Raw genomic sequence first — 17,819 nt, 5'->3', positions numbered from 1 at the left:
GCGGGAATGAAGCGTTTTTTCCATAGTTATCATATAAACATTATATATATATATATATATGATTATATGATATGATATGTATGGTTGTTTCATATAGAGCAGGCATGACTAATCAATCACGGACATCATTTCTCAAAACAGCTTAGAAAGTCGATCATAGATAACCAACTCTTGACAGCAATTTCCTTACAGGAGTACTTTTAACCATAAAATGTTTTTAAAGTATTTATACTTTTCCTTTAGAAACCTCTGCTTTTTGACATGTGCCTTTTTAGTATTCAACAATTGTTTTAGTTACATTATAAACAATGAATTAATATTTTATGTTACTGCAACTGTTTTTATTAGCCATTCATCTAATTTGAATCTTTTGGGGTTTTTAACTAAATTTCTAAATATTCAATATATCGCATCTGCTGTGCATCTAGAGTCTGCTGCAACTCTGAGCAGCCAGAGGAGGCTGCATCTCTGAAATGTGCTGATCGGGCATCAGCAGCTCCAGTCTTCTCAGTGTCAACAGAAGCAGATCCGACCACCTCAGCAGCTTCAGCATCATCAGGGTCGGCTTCAGCAGTTCCAAGGCCAGTCTCAGCCACGCGGGACCCTCGTTTTACCTCTACTACATTTTTGGCTAACTCCTCCTTCAGGACTACTCCTACTCCACTTCTCTTTCTATTCACACCATGATAAAATCGTTTAAACCCTGCTTCAATTGCTTCAATGCTGCAAACCTTGCTGCCCTTCCACTTGGTCTCTTGGACACAAAACATCTACCTTCCTTCTCTGCATCATGCCAGCCAGCTCTCTACCTTTGCCTGGTATTGTCCCCACATTTAGAGTTGCCATCCGCAGTTCTTCATTCTTGACTTTCCTCTTCTCCCTCTGTCTCCTGACTTCAAAAAGCGTTCAATACAAAAACTCTGTCTCCTGACACGTTTCTCTCCTCGTGGTCTTCAACTAACAGTAGCACAATTTCTACCGGCACCCTGTTCGTCATCAGCACTGGTAGCGGTCTTTGTTAACCTGGGCCTTGATTGATCCAGTATGTGTCACTTAGATGAACTTGTGTATAATATAACCTTGTGTATAACATTTATGACATAACATCTCATAACTAACTTGGCATCTCAAAATTACGACTTAACACAAACAAAACTATGACTTACAATCTCATAGCTATGAATTAGCATTATGTGACGTTACATCTTAATTTTGAGATAGTATATGATGCCAAGCGGAGAAACTAAGTCATAATTTTCAGATACACTTTACCTTCTTAAGACTGGTAGGACTAGACTTCCATTAAAAGTCAATTATCATGGATATTATCCCTTTAAGCTTGTATAAATATTGAATACCAATTACTATTTTTTTATTTTTCATAGGAAGTTTAGTGTTTAGTTTAGTTATTTTTGGTAGGTTGCACTGATTAATAACAGTTTGAGCATAATCTTGAAAATGTATCTACTGGTCCATAAATAAAGTCTGGTGGCAGGTGTAACTCCTCCAGACATCAGCACACATCGCTGTTGCAGCAGTTATTAAAAAGGACGTGCAACTGTGGCAAATCCAGTTAAATATCTTTTAGAGTAAATAATTTGAAAGGTGCAAAATAATGTCAAAATAAACATCTAGAATTAGACGTGCTTTATGGTTGTGAGGTAAAAATGTTGAAATCTTCCCAGTATGCCAGATCTCAGATTCATCTCTTAGGAAAGAACTGAAGAAATTATAATTGGGAAAAAAAAATTAAGGAAGCAATTAAAACTTCTGACATGCTTTGAGTTTAGTTATGAAAATGCATTTTCTCTGGGAAAAAAAAAAAATCTTGTCTGTGTTCTTTTTGCCAAAATTAGAAAAATAAACATGCTGAAATTAACCTTAGCTCTTAAGTTTAAGACTTAAACTCCACTATCTCTCTGATCTGCTACAGCCGTATGTCCCACCATGCCCCCTGAGGTCAGCGGATCAGATGCTCCTCACAGTTTCAGGAACTCGTCTTAAGCGCAGAGGTGACAGGGCCTTCTCTGTAGCAGGACCAAGACTTTGGAACGAGTTACCTCTGCTTGTCAGACAGGCCCCCTCCCTCTCGGTTTTCAAGTCCCGTTTAAAAACTCACTACTATTCAGTAGCTTTCAACACAAGATGATCTGTGTTTTGATCCTGTATGCTCCACACTGGTTAGTCGTCATTATCTGCATCGTTTTTATGTCTATATTCTGATTTAATTCATTTTGTATATTGCTTTGTGTGTTACCTGTTGTTCTGTCTGTACAGCACTTTGGTTGGCCTCGTCTCTGTTTTAAATGCTCTATAAATAAAATGCTATGGTATGGTAAACTATTTGTTTTGAGATTTTTTTTTTTGTCTAAATTGCTGCAAAGTGATCTCAAAAGATTACAAATACGATCAATCTGAAATGGTTTTACAACTATTTTTAATCAAAATATGCAGTTTGGATGTTTTTAAAGTAAACTATACACAAAGTGCGGTTTTGATCAAACAATGGCCACAACCTGGAAAATGTTTTTACCAAACTGGTCCACTAGATGTCAGTATATACCCAAAATCCCTGACACCACCACCATCCTTTACTCAAGATCATTAAAACTTTTGAGTCAGTATAGTTATATTTTTGAACATTTATTTCTTTTGCCATGAACTTTCAAAATAAAGAAAAAAATATGATCAAAAATACAATATAAACTTTTGAAAATTATTACAATGAATACTTATTTTAAAGATTTCTCACACAGGGCAAGAAACACTGAGCAAAGACAACGTCCATGTGGCTAGTGACTCAGCTCAGTCTTCTTTGCTGATTTTAAATCCAAGGATATGATGTTTCACAAATGTTGAGCCGCCCTCCCTCCCCTTGTAATTACCCTTAGAAATCATACACAGTTAGGCATTTGTAAAAGACACACAGTACAAAGTGCCTAGTTAACAAGTCCTGGCGCTAATAACCGTGTTGATGCTTTAAACCAAAGATGACTGAAATCCACCACTTCAAATACAACGTATAAATACCCCCATGATTGACTCCCCATGAACAAGAGCTGTCAGCTGAGACTGGACGTGCACAAATGCAAGAGCACAGCTCAGAAGACAAACAAAAAGAGGGGAGATGAACCATAGAGTCAAAGTGAGTTGTTGAATCAGTGTCCAAGGTCTACAGAGTCCCTGATGATCCAAAATAAAATAAACTAAAAGAGGTGCAAGGAAAAAATTATCCAGTGGGAACTCAAAAGTGGCTGAACTTCATCAGAACTACCCTTTTATTAAAAAAATATGAAATTCGTTCTATAAGTTATGGCATAACATCTGTAAAATACAATGCATTTATTTTATTCGCCCCCTGCACATAGAAATTTTTTTTTTTTTTACTGTATTTCTTGCACTGAAGAGAACGAGCCTATTTTTCCTGCAGTTGTGACAAAAAAAACAACAAGATCAAAGTTTTGAAAATAGAAAAAAATGGCATGTTTGCAATGTTAAAAAGTGACGCCGATGTAAAAACTGAAAAGTTGTCAACTGATGGCAAAAAAAAAAGCACAAAAACTGTGTATCCTGGTGGGCAGGAAGAGAGAGGGAAGGTCTTTGTGTCCCGGTTGTTGAGGGGCGTTAGTGGTGCTGTGCGATTCCTTCACCGCTCTCTACCACTCTTTCTTTTTCTCATCCATGGATACTCCACCGGGCCCAAGCGCCACCACCAGCAGCAGGCCACCGATGACCGAGGTGGTCTGGAAGAAGTCGTACTTGAGGAAGTCGTGCATGGGCTTGTAGGCGGGGATGGTCCAGAATGCGTTGAAGTACACGTTAATAGCAAAAAGCCACACAACGAGGGTCAAAGCAGCTAGTTTGGTTTTGAAGCCGATGGCCACCAGGATGATGAGAGCAGTTCCCACCATGTTCTGTAGGATCTGTGGGAAAAAGAAAGTGGAAAAGTTAATTTGTCCTTGTTATAGCATGATTTATATCATAAGTTTCACATCATGCACTGACAGACTGTAATATAACAGAAAACAAAATACAAACTTTGTACAAAGTTTACAAAGTAAAAAATGTACAAAGTACAAAGTGTACTTCTGTACAAAATACAAATTAGTCTATGGACTGTGAGATGAATGCACAAAAACAGTTCAATAAGTGTAATTCAGAAGAAAAATTAGCACAATAAACATACATATTACCAAATAAAGAGCTTTGGCAAAATGTTTACAGTACATAAAAAAACAATGTTCACATTTTTTAATTTTTAAAAACAATACAGAGCAACAATTGTTATAGTTTTCTGGGACTGGCTAATTACTTAGTTTAATTTTTTCTTTTGTTTTGTTATAAATTACCTGGAATGTCAAAAATTAACTTGTTATTGACTAATTATTATTTTTATTTTTATTATTTGTGCTCTGACTTAATGCTCAACATATAACTTTAAAATTAAACCACTATTTTATCTGATTTTTGTTGACAAAGTTTGCTTGTTAATTTCCAATACTGTTAATTTTTTTTCAAATTTGTAAAATTAATAAAAACTACAATTAAATGCTGGGAATCAGCACCCACGTATTTTGATATTAAACTAACATTAAATAAATATGCAACTAAAATGCACTGACTGAACGGCACATTTTGGTAATGCGAAGATTGTTAAGATTCATTGAAATGCTAAATTACAATAAAAGTAAAGTTAAAAGGATAATGAAAATATTTTATATCTCAAGCTCGTCAGTATGCAAAACCATCTATGTGGTTAATAAATGTCTGAAAATAGGCACTTCCACAAATTTGTCTAATCGGCAATTTTGGAATAAAATTAATTTAAATAGCAGAAAGTCCCCTTTGTATCCAGGTGGTGTCATGCTAGGACTTACAGAGAAGAAACTGGAGTCAAAGTGTAACAGAGTCATGAACATGAGCACGAGCAGAACCCGGCCGCCCAGCTGCATGTACTGCTTCGGTGAACTCTCCCCCATGGAGGGGACTCCAGCAAACATGCTCTTTCCTTCTGAACGGGACTCAGCCAGCAGCAGGAGCAGACCACCTCCGAGGGCCAGGTTTCTAACAGGAGGGGAGAGAAATGCAAATCAGACAAACAGAAAAGTGTCCCTGAGGTTGGATGAGTCAAAACTAATCATCTGACCAAAAATGAGTTTCTTTTGTTGCAATCATCTGTTCTCCATTGATACGACTTGATTTTCCAACCACATCTTTTAGTCAACTATTTTTCTGTCCACCAAACCTGTTTATTATAGGTGTGAACTATTATTTTACACTCGGACTTGATCCCGTCAGCAAACAGAATGTGAAGTCCACAGCGTGCACAAACAGAAACAGTCAGACTCAGCGCTGTAGACAGATGATTCACTGTGCTTTCTGCTGTATAAATAAATACCATGCAGTCTACAGTGATTACAGTGATTAGAATTGCTGCTGTCTAAAAATTTACACTTAATCTGTCTCCAAAAAGCAATCTGAGGTATCCTTATCTTTATCAAACCCTTGTGAAATGATTAAAATGATGGAGTGTTAAACATTTTAGTACAAAATGACCGTTGAGATGCTTTCAGCTGAACATATTATAGCTGAGTGATGCTTACCTCATCAAGAACTTAAGGTCCCATAAAATGCTGTATGCGACAGTCTGGTGGGAGATGGATATTGAGTTAGCCATATTAATTTGTTGCATGAATTTATTTTAAAAAGTCAGTAATCAAAGAGTTCTTACCTGTAGAGCTATGATGCCAAATAACCCAAAGCAGGCGTACTGTACAAAATTTCTACTGAGAATGAGCACACAACCACCTGTAGGGGGGGAACAGTCAGGAAGTTACAACTGAAATCACAAAGATATCCATGATATCCATTATTCTCTAGACATGTCAAATACAATCATATATTTTGTGTGTTGTGTGAACTGATCATTAAAGAGCACAATCACAAATGAACATGTTTTATTTAGTCAGCAGAAATAACCATAATCCAGGTTTGTCACAATGTCTTGAGTTAAAGACACTTCTCTGTCTCAGAGTTCCAGCATGGCACATCTAACTGAAGTCAATCCCAGAAAAATATTCCAAATAATCTGTTTTTGGGTTTCATTTACTAAAATATACAGTCAACCACCTTGCAGAAAAGGTATCGGACCTGACGGATCTGTGTACGCGGAGCTTTTTTCTTTACGTCTCTACAAGCAGACGTGTCCGCATCACAAGAGTTTAAAAACACTGTTTGTTTACACCTGAATAATAGAGCTAAAGTGAACTAGCCACATATACAATTAACAAAAAACCTTACAGAAAATAAATTCTAATCTCAAACTTGTGGAACTGAATTAGCACATTTACTCTTGCATGTCTTTGTTGAACTTAAATAAATGAACATATTTTAGGTCACTCCTTCTACGAGGAAACAGTTCAGCTTTTAGTCAGTCCCTAAAGATAAGACTGAGTAGATTTAATGACATAAACACGTTATAACAACTTCGTGTGAACTACATCACTTCTACAAATAATGGGAACTTGGTTTAAACTCCTCTCAAGACTGTTGCAGGTTCTGAGTCAGCCAGGACAGGATATGTCCTAAAAGTTTTAAAACAAAGCGACTGGACTTCTTTTATCATTTGTTGAGAAAATTCCAGGCAAAAAGTGTTTAACAAACAAGTACCGGTAAATAAGTCCTGTTGCTTTGTTTAAAAACTTTTAGGATCTCTCTCACAGTTCCACTGAAACTGTGGGATAAAGTATTGTAGTTGCACGTGTGCACAGGAACTAAAATAAACTATTTATTACCACTGTGTACTGAATGTACAAATTGTGCTGATCCTTGTGAACTCCTGACAAGTGACACATAATGATGAGCTTTTAAGTTTGAATGTCATTACCACAGCCCTAAAAATAGTTCTTTACAGTTTTACTTGCTTTTCTTATTCAAGCTTTGTGTGACATTATTTAACACTAATATTAATGTGCAATAAAAACCTCCTGTGCACTCACCCAGCTGTCCAACAAGATTTAGCAGCACAAAGCACATAGCCAGAAAGTAGCCACAGCTCCAGGTCGCCTCGATGTAGTCTCTCTGCTCGTTCCACTGGAACCACATGCGGATCCCGTCTTCAAGGAAAGTGCTGATGAGACACAGACGTGCCAAGTGGGGCAGGTACTGTTTGGTCACCCGCAGAAACTGGAAAACAAATAAAAATAATAATGAAAATGAGCAAGAACTAGGTTTAAAATTCAATGTATAAACTGCCTGTGCATCTTGGTATGAATAATTATACAATTTATTACAATAGCTGAATGTAAAATCCTACAAATACAGTACTTTTTATTGCACATACTAATATTCTGCCACACAACATCAGTGTCACAAAAGGTAAAGCATTATTTTGATTGGTTTAGGTCTGCGCAGCCGTTATAGGAGTGCTTCAATACAGTTCGTTAATCCCGTACTTTATCACCACTCTTACCAGTTATCTTCGTTGTTTATTTGAGATGGGGAAAAACAACAGCACGATAACAAACTAACCATGCTTTCCCCCAAATGAAGAGTGACAGTAAAAAAAACTTGGATACATAATCCCTGAATGAACAGGCGTGAATTAACATTTTAAAGCAACCAGAGCAGAAAAGGTCAAAGGTCTGCTAATCCCTAATTGCTCCCCTGGTGCTTACATAGCTGCCCACTGCTCCACCTGCGTGTATCCCAGGTGTGATGGGTTAAATGCAGAGAACCACTGTATGGGAACACACAATGGCAACACATAACACTTTACTTTACTTAAATAGCTGCATTTTTTTAATTCAGTTTTAACATTTGAGCTGACCTCAGCAAGTCATATTCAATTAAACGTCATAAGTTAACCAAAATTGAATAAAAAAAAAGTAACCGAAGAAGTAAAAACTGTTCCCGTAACTTTCTTTTTGATAGCACAAAAACGACAGACAAAATGTTAGAACAAGCCTAATCACCACATCTGGTTTCCTTTGTTAGATATGAACAACAACAAAAAAGCACTAGTTCCTGATGTTGCTGGGTAAGCATTACCATAATATGACTAAAATCTGGATGGTCTTTTGCTTATTAATCAGGTGCTCTACCTTATAACCAGTAATAACCACAATGTACACACCAACTAGAATGACATTCTGCAAAACAATCAAATACTACAAACGTCAAATACATTTACAGCTATTCTTTCTTTCCCTTTAACTTCTTTTTAAATAGGCTGCTACTTAAAAAAAAACTGCAATTGCACACTAACAGTTTCCTTTAAATGTCTCTAAAAGGACTAAATGATCACTGACCTCAGAAGTGTGAAAAAGCATAATGTAGGCAGACTAAGAGTAAAGCTGAATAAAAAAAAAAATCAAGACAGTTGTTAGTCTTTTGAGTTCTCTTTTCTAATTAATTACACTCGGTGTATAAACAAAAATATCACCCTAAGCTACAGTGATCAAAACTCATGCACATTTCTTCATTTAACACTTTGTAAAGCAGCAGGGACCTTCCCCTTCACCCCGGTCCAGCCCATCCAGCAGTCCACATCAGCACAGACTGACTTCAGCAGCCTATCAGCATCCATCCACTCCCACTAGAACTGCTGTGGGGGACATGAATGGACACAATCTGAGCCAATCGAGATGAGCACAGGGTTGCTGCAACAGCTAGAAATAGACAACTGTAAAGTATTATGTCTTACGCAAATTATGTACACAGACAGAGGGATTTGTCATATACCAGGCTGCTTAAAGAACCAAACTTCATGTTTCAAACACGTCTATGTACCCTTATAGATAAATGTTGCACAACACTCGTGACAGAGTGCACAGCTATAGAGGTAAAAAAGACATGAACAAAGTAGTGCACTTAGGCATGTGGTTCATTCAGCACATTGAGAGCAGACCATGTCTTAATACTTACATTTATAGAAAATAACTTTTTTTGTGTGTAACATACAGCACAGAAAACAACAACACTGCAAAAACTTCTTAAAGCAACTGTGACAAAGTGAAAGTTCACTTCCATATGGGGGTCGACAGGCAAGAGCAACATACAGATGTTGGTTTTGTAAGTGTTTTTCGTCATGTCTATAAAGCTAAGCAGTACGGGTCATAAGAAACTAAACTCAGATTTAATACCACTGCTAATCCAAGTGATTTCACAACTGCAGACAGGCACAGTCTAGCCTGTCTGGCAGCAGTGTTCCTGTTAAATTTATTAACTGGTAAAACAAAACAAACCATACTTATTCTTGTACACTAAGTTATCGATGCCAATCTAACTTATCTACGGTCATCTTTAGCAACACCAAGACCATCTGGAGGCGCATGACATAAGAGAGGCGTCTCTCAAGACTCGTTTCCAACTAAAACACAAGTAGAAAATGCTCTGTCGATCTACGGTCACGTTTGCACCGCCGAAAAACGCAGAAACAACAACACAACTCTTGTCAAAGCCATAAAGGAAGTGCTCGAGCGCTTCGCTTCATTCTCAGTAAACTAGTTAGCAGCTAGCATGCTAACAGCGGCTAGCATGCTAGAAATGAAGTTACCTGGTCTGCCACGTCTTCGGCTTTGTTCATTAAGTCCTCCTGGCCCATATTTTTCTGTTTTCACAACTTTTGTAATATTAAAGTGTCCGTTCTTATAGATAAGTATGAATGTCTTCGCAGGCTTGGCTCAGACAGTTCCTCCCCCCGTTATTTACTTGACAACTATCCGCTCTGGGTGCAGAGAAAGGCCGCCTCCGCCCCACAATGCCCCGCGATTTGACGGAGCGAGGCAGCGGAGCCCCCCTCCAAACAACCGCTGTGTGCCACGTAGACTGAAGAGCAGGGGCTTCACCCCCACACAAACACACGCACATACAGGTAAACAACACAGGATTTAAATACAGTAGTACAGGAAGAAATATAAAAATACTACTTCACTTTTCATTTATTGTCATTTTTTGAAACAAGCTATTTGAGAGGTTAAAATAACACCCCAATAAAGCAGTTATAGAAATAAACATTTCAGATATTCACAAATATTAACTAAAAAAAAAAAAAAATCAATACTATTCAGCAGTAAGTTACCTTTTTTTTTTACATACACGAGCAATGTATGCCAGAAGTGGCACCTGGACCATCTGACTTGACGTCTTTAATAAATAAATAAATAACTTAAAATAAAATGTGAATCTAGGACTTTTTAAATAATTTAGAAAAAGTTGAAACATAGTTTCTACTGTTTTTAAATATGTTTCAACAGATATGCTTTTGACAAAAACATGGCTAAACCTGGAGTTTTTCATGTGCATGCTCATTGGCATTGCATTGTGGTGTAGATATATTCATGACTACTTCCAGTTCCGTTTAAATTCACTTAAAACAGTGTTCATCTATATTTCAGCTGTGCTGTGCAGTCATTCTGACATCCTGCAACATTGCACAATGACATCACAAAGTAAAATAAAACTAATTTATAAATATCAAAACAAAAAAGTTGGTGCAAAGGACCAAGACTAGAGTTGAACGCTGACTTTGTGTACTGGAAGTAGCTATGAATGTATTAGAGCACGTCGGGTCCGAGTTTATGTATGTGCATTAACTGTAAAAAGGTCTTCCACATTTGTTAAATTTACTGTCACAAGTGCCATGAAATCACATCAAATTTAATTTTAAGATAAAGACAGTCAAGTTTTTTTGTCAGCTTTTGCGTTTGTCTGTAGCGTTAGAACATTTCATTGACCACTGGACGGACTTTAATGAAACTTTCAGACGATATCTACAACTTTTGGAGTCAAGATGACCCATCACTGCGAAGCAAACTTATCAAGCACAAAACCAAATTTAACTCAGTTTAAAAGGTGTTCAGGTGGAATCAGCCTAATTCCCAACACATCTTCTAAGTACTAACAGATTAAGCACAATCTTTATTTCAGATTTGGCCAGTAGTCTTCAGGAAATAAAGGGAGTGTTCGTTTTGAGATGACCAGGCGATGCATCAGGTAGAAGAGATGATGAGCATCAAACTGAGGAACCTCCTTTTATATGGAGCAAATAGGGCGATTCAATTTGTCCTCTTGGATCAGGAAGGCCCAATCAGTGTAATCTAAGTTTATGGTATCATTTAATAGCTGATGTGCAACAGAGACAAAAATACAGAAATTAAATAAACATTGAGCTGATTTGCTGTTTTATTCATCACATTTGGATCATGACAGTGAAAGAACAGTTTTGTTGACATCAGTCACGTTTTAGCTGAGAATCTGAACAGGACATTCAGCTGATGCTTCGGCTGATGCTTGAAGTGGAGGGCAAACCAAGACCACCCAGCATGCCTGTGTTTCACCTGGACTACAAATGTGCGCCCAGCGATAAGATGTCCTCTACAACTAATTAACTCTTGGAAACACCACATTCAACATGGCTGTCACAGCTTAAAAAAACAGACATTACTATAAATCAGTCATTTTACCAAAATTGAGCTTGTGATATTGAATTAATTTCACGTAATATTATTTTGAAGTTTTCACAAAAACTGCTAGTTCTGTCATTTCTCAGTTTAAGATGATCTTCATCAGAAATTGTCATAAAGATTCTTATGATTTGAGATTAACGGTAAAAAGTGGTGTCGTTCTAAATATCCAACTTTATATCTCTATAAAAAGGTACGTTTTTTTTCAAAACCCCACTGCTTTATGGTGAAAATGTAAACTTAAAACTCCTTTTAATTCAAATAAAATTCTGAAAAGAATTGAAAGATGTGAACACGACACATCCACTTTTAAAATACAGTGTCTGTTTTAACGGCTCTAGCACAAGTGATGTTTGTACTGATCGAAATAAAAAAAAGAAACATGTGCACAATCCAAATCAAGATTTTATACAAGAGCATCAACCAGAATCCACACCTTCATTTGTCCCACAGGCTCATTTCATGTCATCTAAGCCAGCTGTGGTGGAACAACAGCTTCAGAAAGAGAAAACGTCTCTTTGCTAGGGCTGCTCAGAGGACAGGCTGGTTCAGACAGAAATAACTAAACTGGATGTCAGTGTTTACTCCTGACAGTTTCGCAGGTATAAAAATAATATAAATGTGCCTGCACTCTTCACTTTCCATTTTGCACTTTTCCACGTTTCTTGCGTCCCGATTTCCACCGGTTATTTCTCAGTTTCTTCTGAGATCCACCACTTTGGACCTGAAAGACAAGTAAATCATAAGGAGGATCAGCATCAACTTCAGAAAACAGACTTTTAGTCGACAGCATCCAAACCAAAATAATATTCGACACATTTTTCAGACCTTTTTACGTTTCTGCACCACTTGCGTATCCACTTCCATTTCCTCGTCTTTGTCTGTTTGAAAGTCGTCGTCCTCCTCCTCATCACCCTTCTTGCTTTCAGCTTCTGGATTTTTCACAGTGAACATAGAAACTGTACGAACAAATCAAAAGATGTTAAAGCACAATCAAACTGACACAAACGAACTGAACAGCATGTGAACGTCAGAACTCCAGCAAAGCACAAATGTTAAATGTGCATGACGCTCAGTTGGTATGAATGAATAAATGTGCAAAAGCTGAATGTACTGACGTGGATAGAGGTCGCTCATGCTGTCTTCCGAGTCGCTGTGCTCCTCGTCACTGGTTGAGGGTTCCCACACGTTGTTCGATCGTTTTGATTCCGCCCCCTGACCGATTTCTTCTCTTGAACCTTTGGGTCTTTTTTGTTTCAGTCTGGCTGGAACATATTCAATTCCTTTTTGCACACACTCCTCATCTAAAGCAGAGAACAGGTGAACATGTCAGTTATCAAGATGAGAACTAAAACATCCAAAAACTTAGATCTGCAGTAATGTTATGTCCATGCAACTTGCTTTTTCAGTGGTAAAATTTCAGCTCAAAAGCAGGCGTTTTGTTAGCTATTATTAGAATACGATAACTGATTTAAGCAAAGATCTTGGACTATGTGTTGTGAACAAAACTTCAGCTTAATATTTGTAAAATTTACTGAGTTATAGCCATTTTTGTACTTTTTAAGGTCAGTTTACTCAAACATAGGCAAAATTATTGTCCACCATTGCCTTTGGGCTGTGAAAAAAATACATTTTAGCATGGCAAATCCTAGAAATTTGCATTAATATGTTTATCAGATTACTGAACTCTGCATAAATATCACCAGTCAGCAGACGGTGGAGATTTCCTTCCACAATGATGGGTGTAACTCAAAAACTCAGGTGCACAAAATGTGTACCACTCAATACTAGTGACCCACTAACAAAAGTGTGTCATGCACTCAGACATGTGAGCCACTGACATTGTGAAAGGGCTTTCTTGAAGCGTTTCCCGCTGACGTGTCTCAAGACATGATCCGGTTGCCGGTTTAGATGCCTCAGAGTCAGTTTACAGAAGAGCTGATTGCTAAAAGAACAAATTAGAAAACAAACAATGTTGGAAAACAAGATGACAGCGGTTTAGGGCATTTTCATATTAAATGGCCACACAGCTAGTTTGCTTTAAAAGCAGGTGTCTCCTTACGGTTGCTTTGTGCTTGGCACAATGTGTGGCTCATACTGCTTGTAGTTGAACTCTGCTGTAGCAGTCAGTCTCTTGTATTTCTTCCCCTGGGTGAACTGCTGCAGCTCCGTCAGGTTGCAGGGAATCTCGTGGTCATTCAGAGTGCATTTGATCTGAAAACAAATTGGAAAACAGGGCACACTTGATGGAGTTAAAAAGTAGTTTATTTTCTTGTCGCAATATGAAAATAAATATTTTACTAATATCAAGTGGTTCCACCTCGCAGTTACATTTAGCACACAGCTACAATGCGTATTTTGTGTGATATATTAATTGTTCGCCAACCTTTTTGTCACCTGTTAGCAGAAAGAAGGGGTGATTATTAAGAAAGGCTTTGATGTCGGCAGGTAAGTCGTCCATTTTTTAATAGAAACACTCGTAAACGTAAACAGCTAACCACGTTTGTAAATTAAGCTACCGCCCCAACAGGAAGTTGTCGACACGCGGTTTAAGCACTGTGGTGAATGATGCTACCGCCACCTACTGGTCAACATCGGAAATAACAACTCAAAGATAAAAAACTTTTATCGTATTAATGTGGTGTTTATTACATAAACTGTTTTATTTATTCTTATCATATTTCCAATAAAATAATAAACATATCAAAATAGCTTGCTATTAGCAGCAGAATCGGTTTAAATGATTATATCCTGAGGGTGAGTGGCGCTCCTTCAGATCAGCTGACGGCTCAGGATTAAAGAGCAAAAAAGCAGAACTTCCACTCTTCATGCATTTTGTAAAGACCTTTCTGACACTCAATATTTTTTAATTAATTAATGCACTACACTGCCCTTCATAAAATCTATCAGTAACTGTAGCCTAAAACAGCTTTATAAATTATCTCTAGTTTATAATACAGTATATATTTTACTATACTCGTCTGATGATATTTTTAACAGAGTGAGTCATCTTGCTTTTCTACAAAGCCCTTATATTTTATTTCCCACAATTCGCTGGTTCCGCAAATATTTGACATCTGCCGCTGACATTTCTACTCTTGGTTGAGACATTTTCCGAGAACATTTTGTCTTAACATTTGACAATAGCATTTAAGCAGACTTTAGAAAAACTAGCTCGACATCGACTGTGCTTAATTTGAACCCGCTGTTCGTAGATCATCCGCATCAAAGCTAGTTAGCTAGCCGGCTGCTAGTTTCGTTAGCTAGTAGCTGCTTTTCTGTATCGCATCTCTAGACCGGAAGTTTTTAGTGACAATGTCTGGACCAAATGGAGATCCAGATATCTCCTCTGATGATGGTATTATCAACGACGACGATGACTTTGGCGACCAGGGTAAATACTGTTAATTGTTACATATTGCAGAACTAATAAGTCAAGTTCTCAGTTCAGAATAAATCCACCAACTTAACTTAATTCATGTTTATGTCTGCTGGCAATTACTTAAAAAATAGATTTGGAGAGTTCAGAGCCAGTGAGTTTTGTGGGAGTGAACTAATACAAATCTTTGGATTAAAAATATATATTTCACCTGCACAAAATAGGTATATGATACAGTATAATTTAGCTAGGGAGAAGAGCCTAGAGCTATTTTGACAGTTTTTAATTTTCTTTAACAAACTTTTTTGTGTTGTTCTAAATTTGTGACATAAGCTGATATACAGTATGACTGATAGATTACTTTTGGATATTTCTCCACAGAGTACGCTGCCATCAACTCAATGCTGGACCAGATCAACTCTTATCTGGATGACCTGGAAGAGCGAAATGATGTCCTTAATGGAAAAATGCATGAACTGCTGGAGTCAAACCGGCAAGCCCGTCAGGATTTCAGGGCCCAGCTGCTTGGCTCACAAACCCACGAGGAGCATCAGACAGCAGAAGAGGAATCCTCACCCAGTAAAGACCTAAATGAGGAAAACTGAGATTCACAAACTTGCACGAAGAGCTGGAGTTTGGGTTAGATTATATGACAGGGCGAGACAGATAATACAAACGTCTCCTAATCTCTGATCTGTTCCTCTAACTCTTCTGTGAGTTTACATTTCCATCTGTAGACATGGTTATATAACTCTGAAGTCAATACTGCTTATTTTCCTTACTGAACTTTGACACTAGAATTTGTTTCCTGGACAGATTAAAGTTTATTGGCATAACTAGTTCTCAGAAGTTGTGCTGCTGTGTGAAATGCTGTGCACCTCTAGAATGCAGTATATGTAAATGTAATGACAAAATACATCATTGTCTAACCGTTCAAACGGCAGCATGACACTCTATTTGTTCAGATAAATGGGAGTGTGATGCGTTCTTGTGTGGCTGTATGAGAGTTTTGGGTTCTGTTTGGTCAACGTCACAATCACAAAGGTGTTTCTGGCTAGTGGCATTTGTTTGTTGTGATATGTGTAATTACTTTTTGTCTTATAAAATACTTCAGGTGTATATTGTGTGTAAGAAATGTAAGATGTAGCTATGCATTCTGGTTAGTAGAGCGATGCAATTTGGTAGCTACAATGGAGGACAGAAGCAGAAGTTGAAACTTTTTTCCTCTCCAAAAATTATAATTCAGTAACTTATTTTCCTAAAATAAAGGAAGAAGAGTTATTTATTGTATGATAAATATGGAGATAAAATGTGAAATAATGAGTATTTATTGTGACAAGTTGGCTTCAATTAATATTTTAAGATTAAAGTTCCTCAAATGCATCTATTTGAATGGTTTTTAATGTTTACTCCCTGATTATACATTTATATGTGTACAGTATATGTTGTTTTCTAGCCACGCTGGGACACCATCAGGGCACAGCATGCTACAATCTTGAGGAATCTCATATCCTCATCTTCACATGGAGTCATTGAGATACTTTTGCTGCTAATACATTGTACTTAATTACAAAATAGTTTTTGTTTCCTCTACACGTTGGGATTTTAACTGCGCTGATATGAACACAATAATGGTGGACTGAAAGTTTGAGACATTTTCTTTCTGGTAGCTTTAAAGAGGTGGGCAGCGAGTTGAAGTGGCAGATTTAGTAGCTGAAGGTGCTGAAAAGATGACAAAAATATTAGTTTGATGATCGTGTTCTCAAACCAGAAAAGCCAACACAAATTGAAGGTGAGGGAAGTTGTGTAGTTACCAACAGTTTTGATGTCACCCTTTAGAAACTTTTAAATTTCTACTTCAGCTCACTCAACAGAAACAAAGCAAATCAATTACACTTAAAACAATGAAGAGCCCACTGATTAAGGGATGTACCCAGAATGTACTGCAGTGTGTGTACCCACTGGATCCATGATTTTAGGACACAAGTTTGATCAATACATTACACACGTAAGCCATGAACAAATACAAAAAAGACAACACATTGTGGGGTTTCTGAGACATTTTAATATAAATTAAAATACTTCCAAACAGAAAAAACATCCAAAAATACATTAAACTTCCAGCAGTTAGAAAACATCACCTGGTTGTTCATCTTGTCAGTAGCTGAATAAAAATACAAGAAACATGGTTTTATTTGAAATTAGCCTTTTGTGTCTTTTTCTCGCTCCTGGTCCATTCGAGCTGAGGAGTCCAGGCGCCTCGTCCCTTCAGAAACAACGCATGTGACAAGTTGCCGGACTCGTCACGAGTTGCTTAACGTCTTTTCTGGGTTTAAAGATCTTCCCCTAATATGGAGTATGAAATGTTTCCAGAACAGCACGCAAAGTCACAAAGAGGGAAGTAACCTCCTCACTGCCAGCTTCATGTTTGAGCATTGCAATGTCACAAAGTTACACTTTTACAACCTACAGTTGTAACCAGTGCTTTAAATCAGAGACAACAGCTTGTAAAGATAGTTTGCTACATAAAAAGAGAGAGAGCACACATCATGAAAATTTATTTTGGATCATCTCTGGTGAATAAATCTGAGGAAAAGAAAACTAAACGACAAACTGGTGTCAACTATGCACCATTACAATATTGCGCCGCTGATGCTCAAAAGTGCATTTAATGTCAACGCAACTTTTTTCTCTTCCACCTGTAGGCACACTTTAAAACATCCAGAGGAATGTGACACAAAAAATAATATTTTCTGTGGTGCCAATACAATCCTAGAGAAACTTTTTATGGATTCTGAACTTGAAGCCAAATAAATCTGCCTCAACTAACAAATTCCCAGGAGTCAGAAATACCCAATTGTTTTAATTCAGAGTCAAAGTGGGAAAAAACAAAACCATAATCAGCTCCAATTGACCGCCATATATATATATATATATATATATAAAAACATATATATATATATATATATATATAT

The 17,819-nt window shown here is 37.3% G+C and overlaps 3 protein-coding genes across 3 annotated transcripts; 1 reads left to right on the top strand and 2 right to left on the bottom strand.

The window, feature by feature from the left end:
• Positions 1-2,657: 2,657 nt before the first annotated feature.
• Positions 2,658-9,811, bottom strand: surf4 (surfeit 4). Its single transcript, XM_037692468.1, has 6 exons — positions 9,557-9,811; positions 6,999-7,185; positions 5,732-5,808; positions 5,604-5,647; positions 4,878-5,064; positions 2,658-3,923 (listed from the first exon to the last, which is right to left on the bottom strand). The coding sequence occupies exons 1-6, from the start codon at positions 9,602-9,604 to the stop codon at positions 3,657-3,659; spliced, it is 810 nt and encodes a 269-aa protein (XP_037548396.1). The 5' UTR covers positions 9,605-9,811; the 3' UTR covers positions 2,658-3,656.
• Positions 9,812-11,179: 1,368 nt separating this feature from the next.
• Positions 11,180-14,005, bottom strand: surf2 (surfeit 2). Its single transcript, XM_037692416.1, has 6 exons — positions 13,852-14,005; positions 13,528-13,679; positions 13,307-13,410; positions 12,584-12,769; positions 12,294-12,424; positions 11,180-12,189 (listed from the first exon to the last, which is right to left on the bottom strand). Exons 1-6 carry the CDS (start codon positions 13,924-13,926, stop codon positions 12,100-12,102), a joined length of 738 nt encoding a protein of 245 aa, XP_037548344.1. The 5' UTR covers positions 13,927-14,005; the 3' UTR covers positions 11,180-12,099.
• Positions 14,006-14,517: 512 nt separating this feature from the next.
• On the top strand, positions 14,518-16,140 carry bbln (bublin coiled coil protein). The gene is made up of 2 exons (XM_037692415.1): positions 14,518-14,859; positions 15,226-16,140. The coding sequence occupies exons 1-2, from the start codon at positions 14,781-14,783 to the stop codon at positions 15,447-15,449; spliced, it is 303 nt and encodes a 100-aa protein (XP_037548343.1). The 5' UTR covers positions 14,518-14,780; the 3' UTR covers positions 15,450-16,140.
• Positions 16,141-17,819: the final 1,679 nt, after the last annotated feature.

This window comes from Nematolebias whitei, chromosome 18 (assembly GCF_014905685.2).
Source record: "Nematolebias whitei isolate Nwh7 chromosome 18, NemWhi1, whole genome shotgun sequence".
NCBI lineage: Eukaryota > Metazoa > Chordata > Actinopteri > Cyprinodontiformes > Rivulidae > Nematolebias > Nematolebias whitei.
Note: the sequence above shows the minus strand (reverse complement) of the source record. Positions and strands in the feature narration are given on the sequence as shown.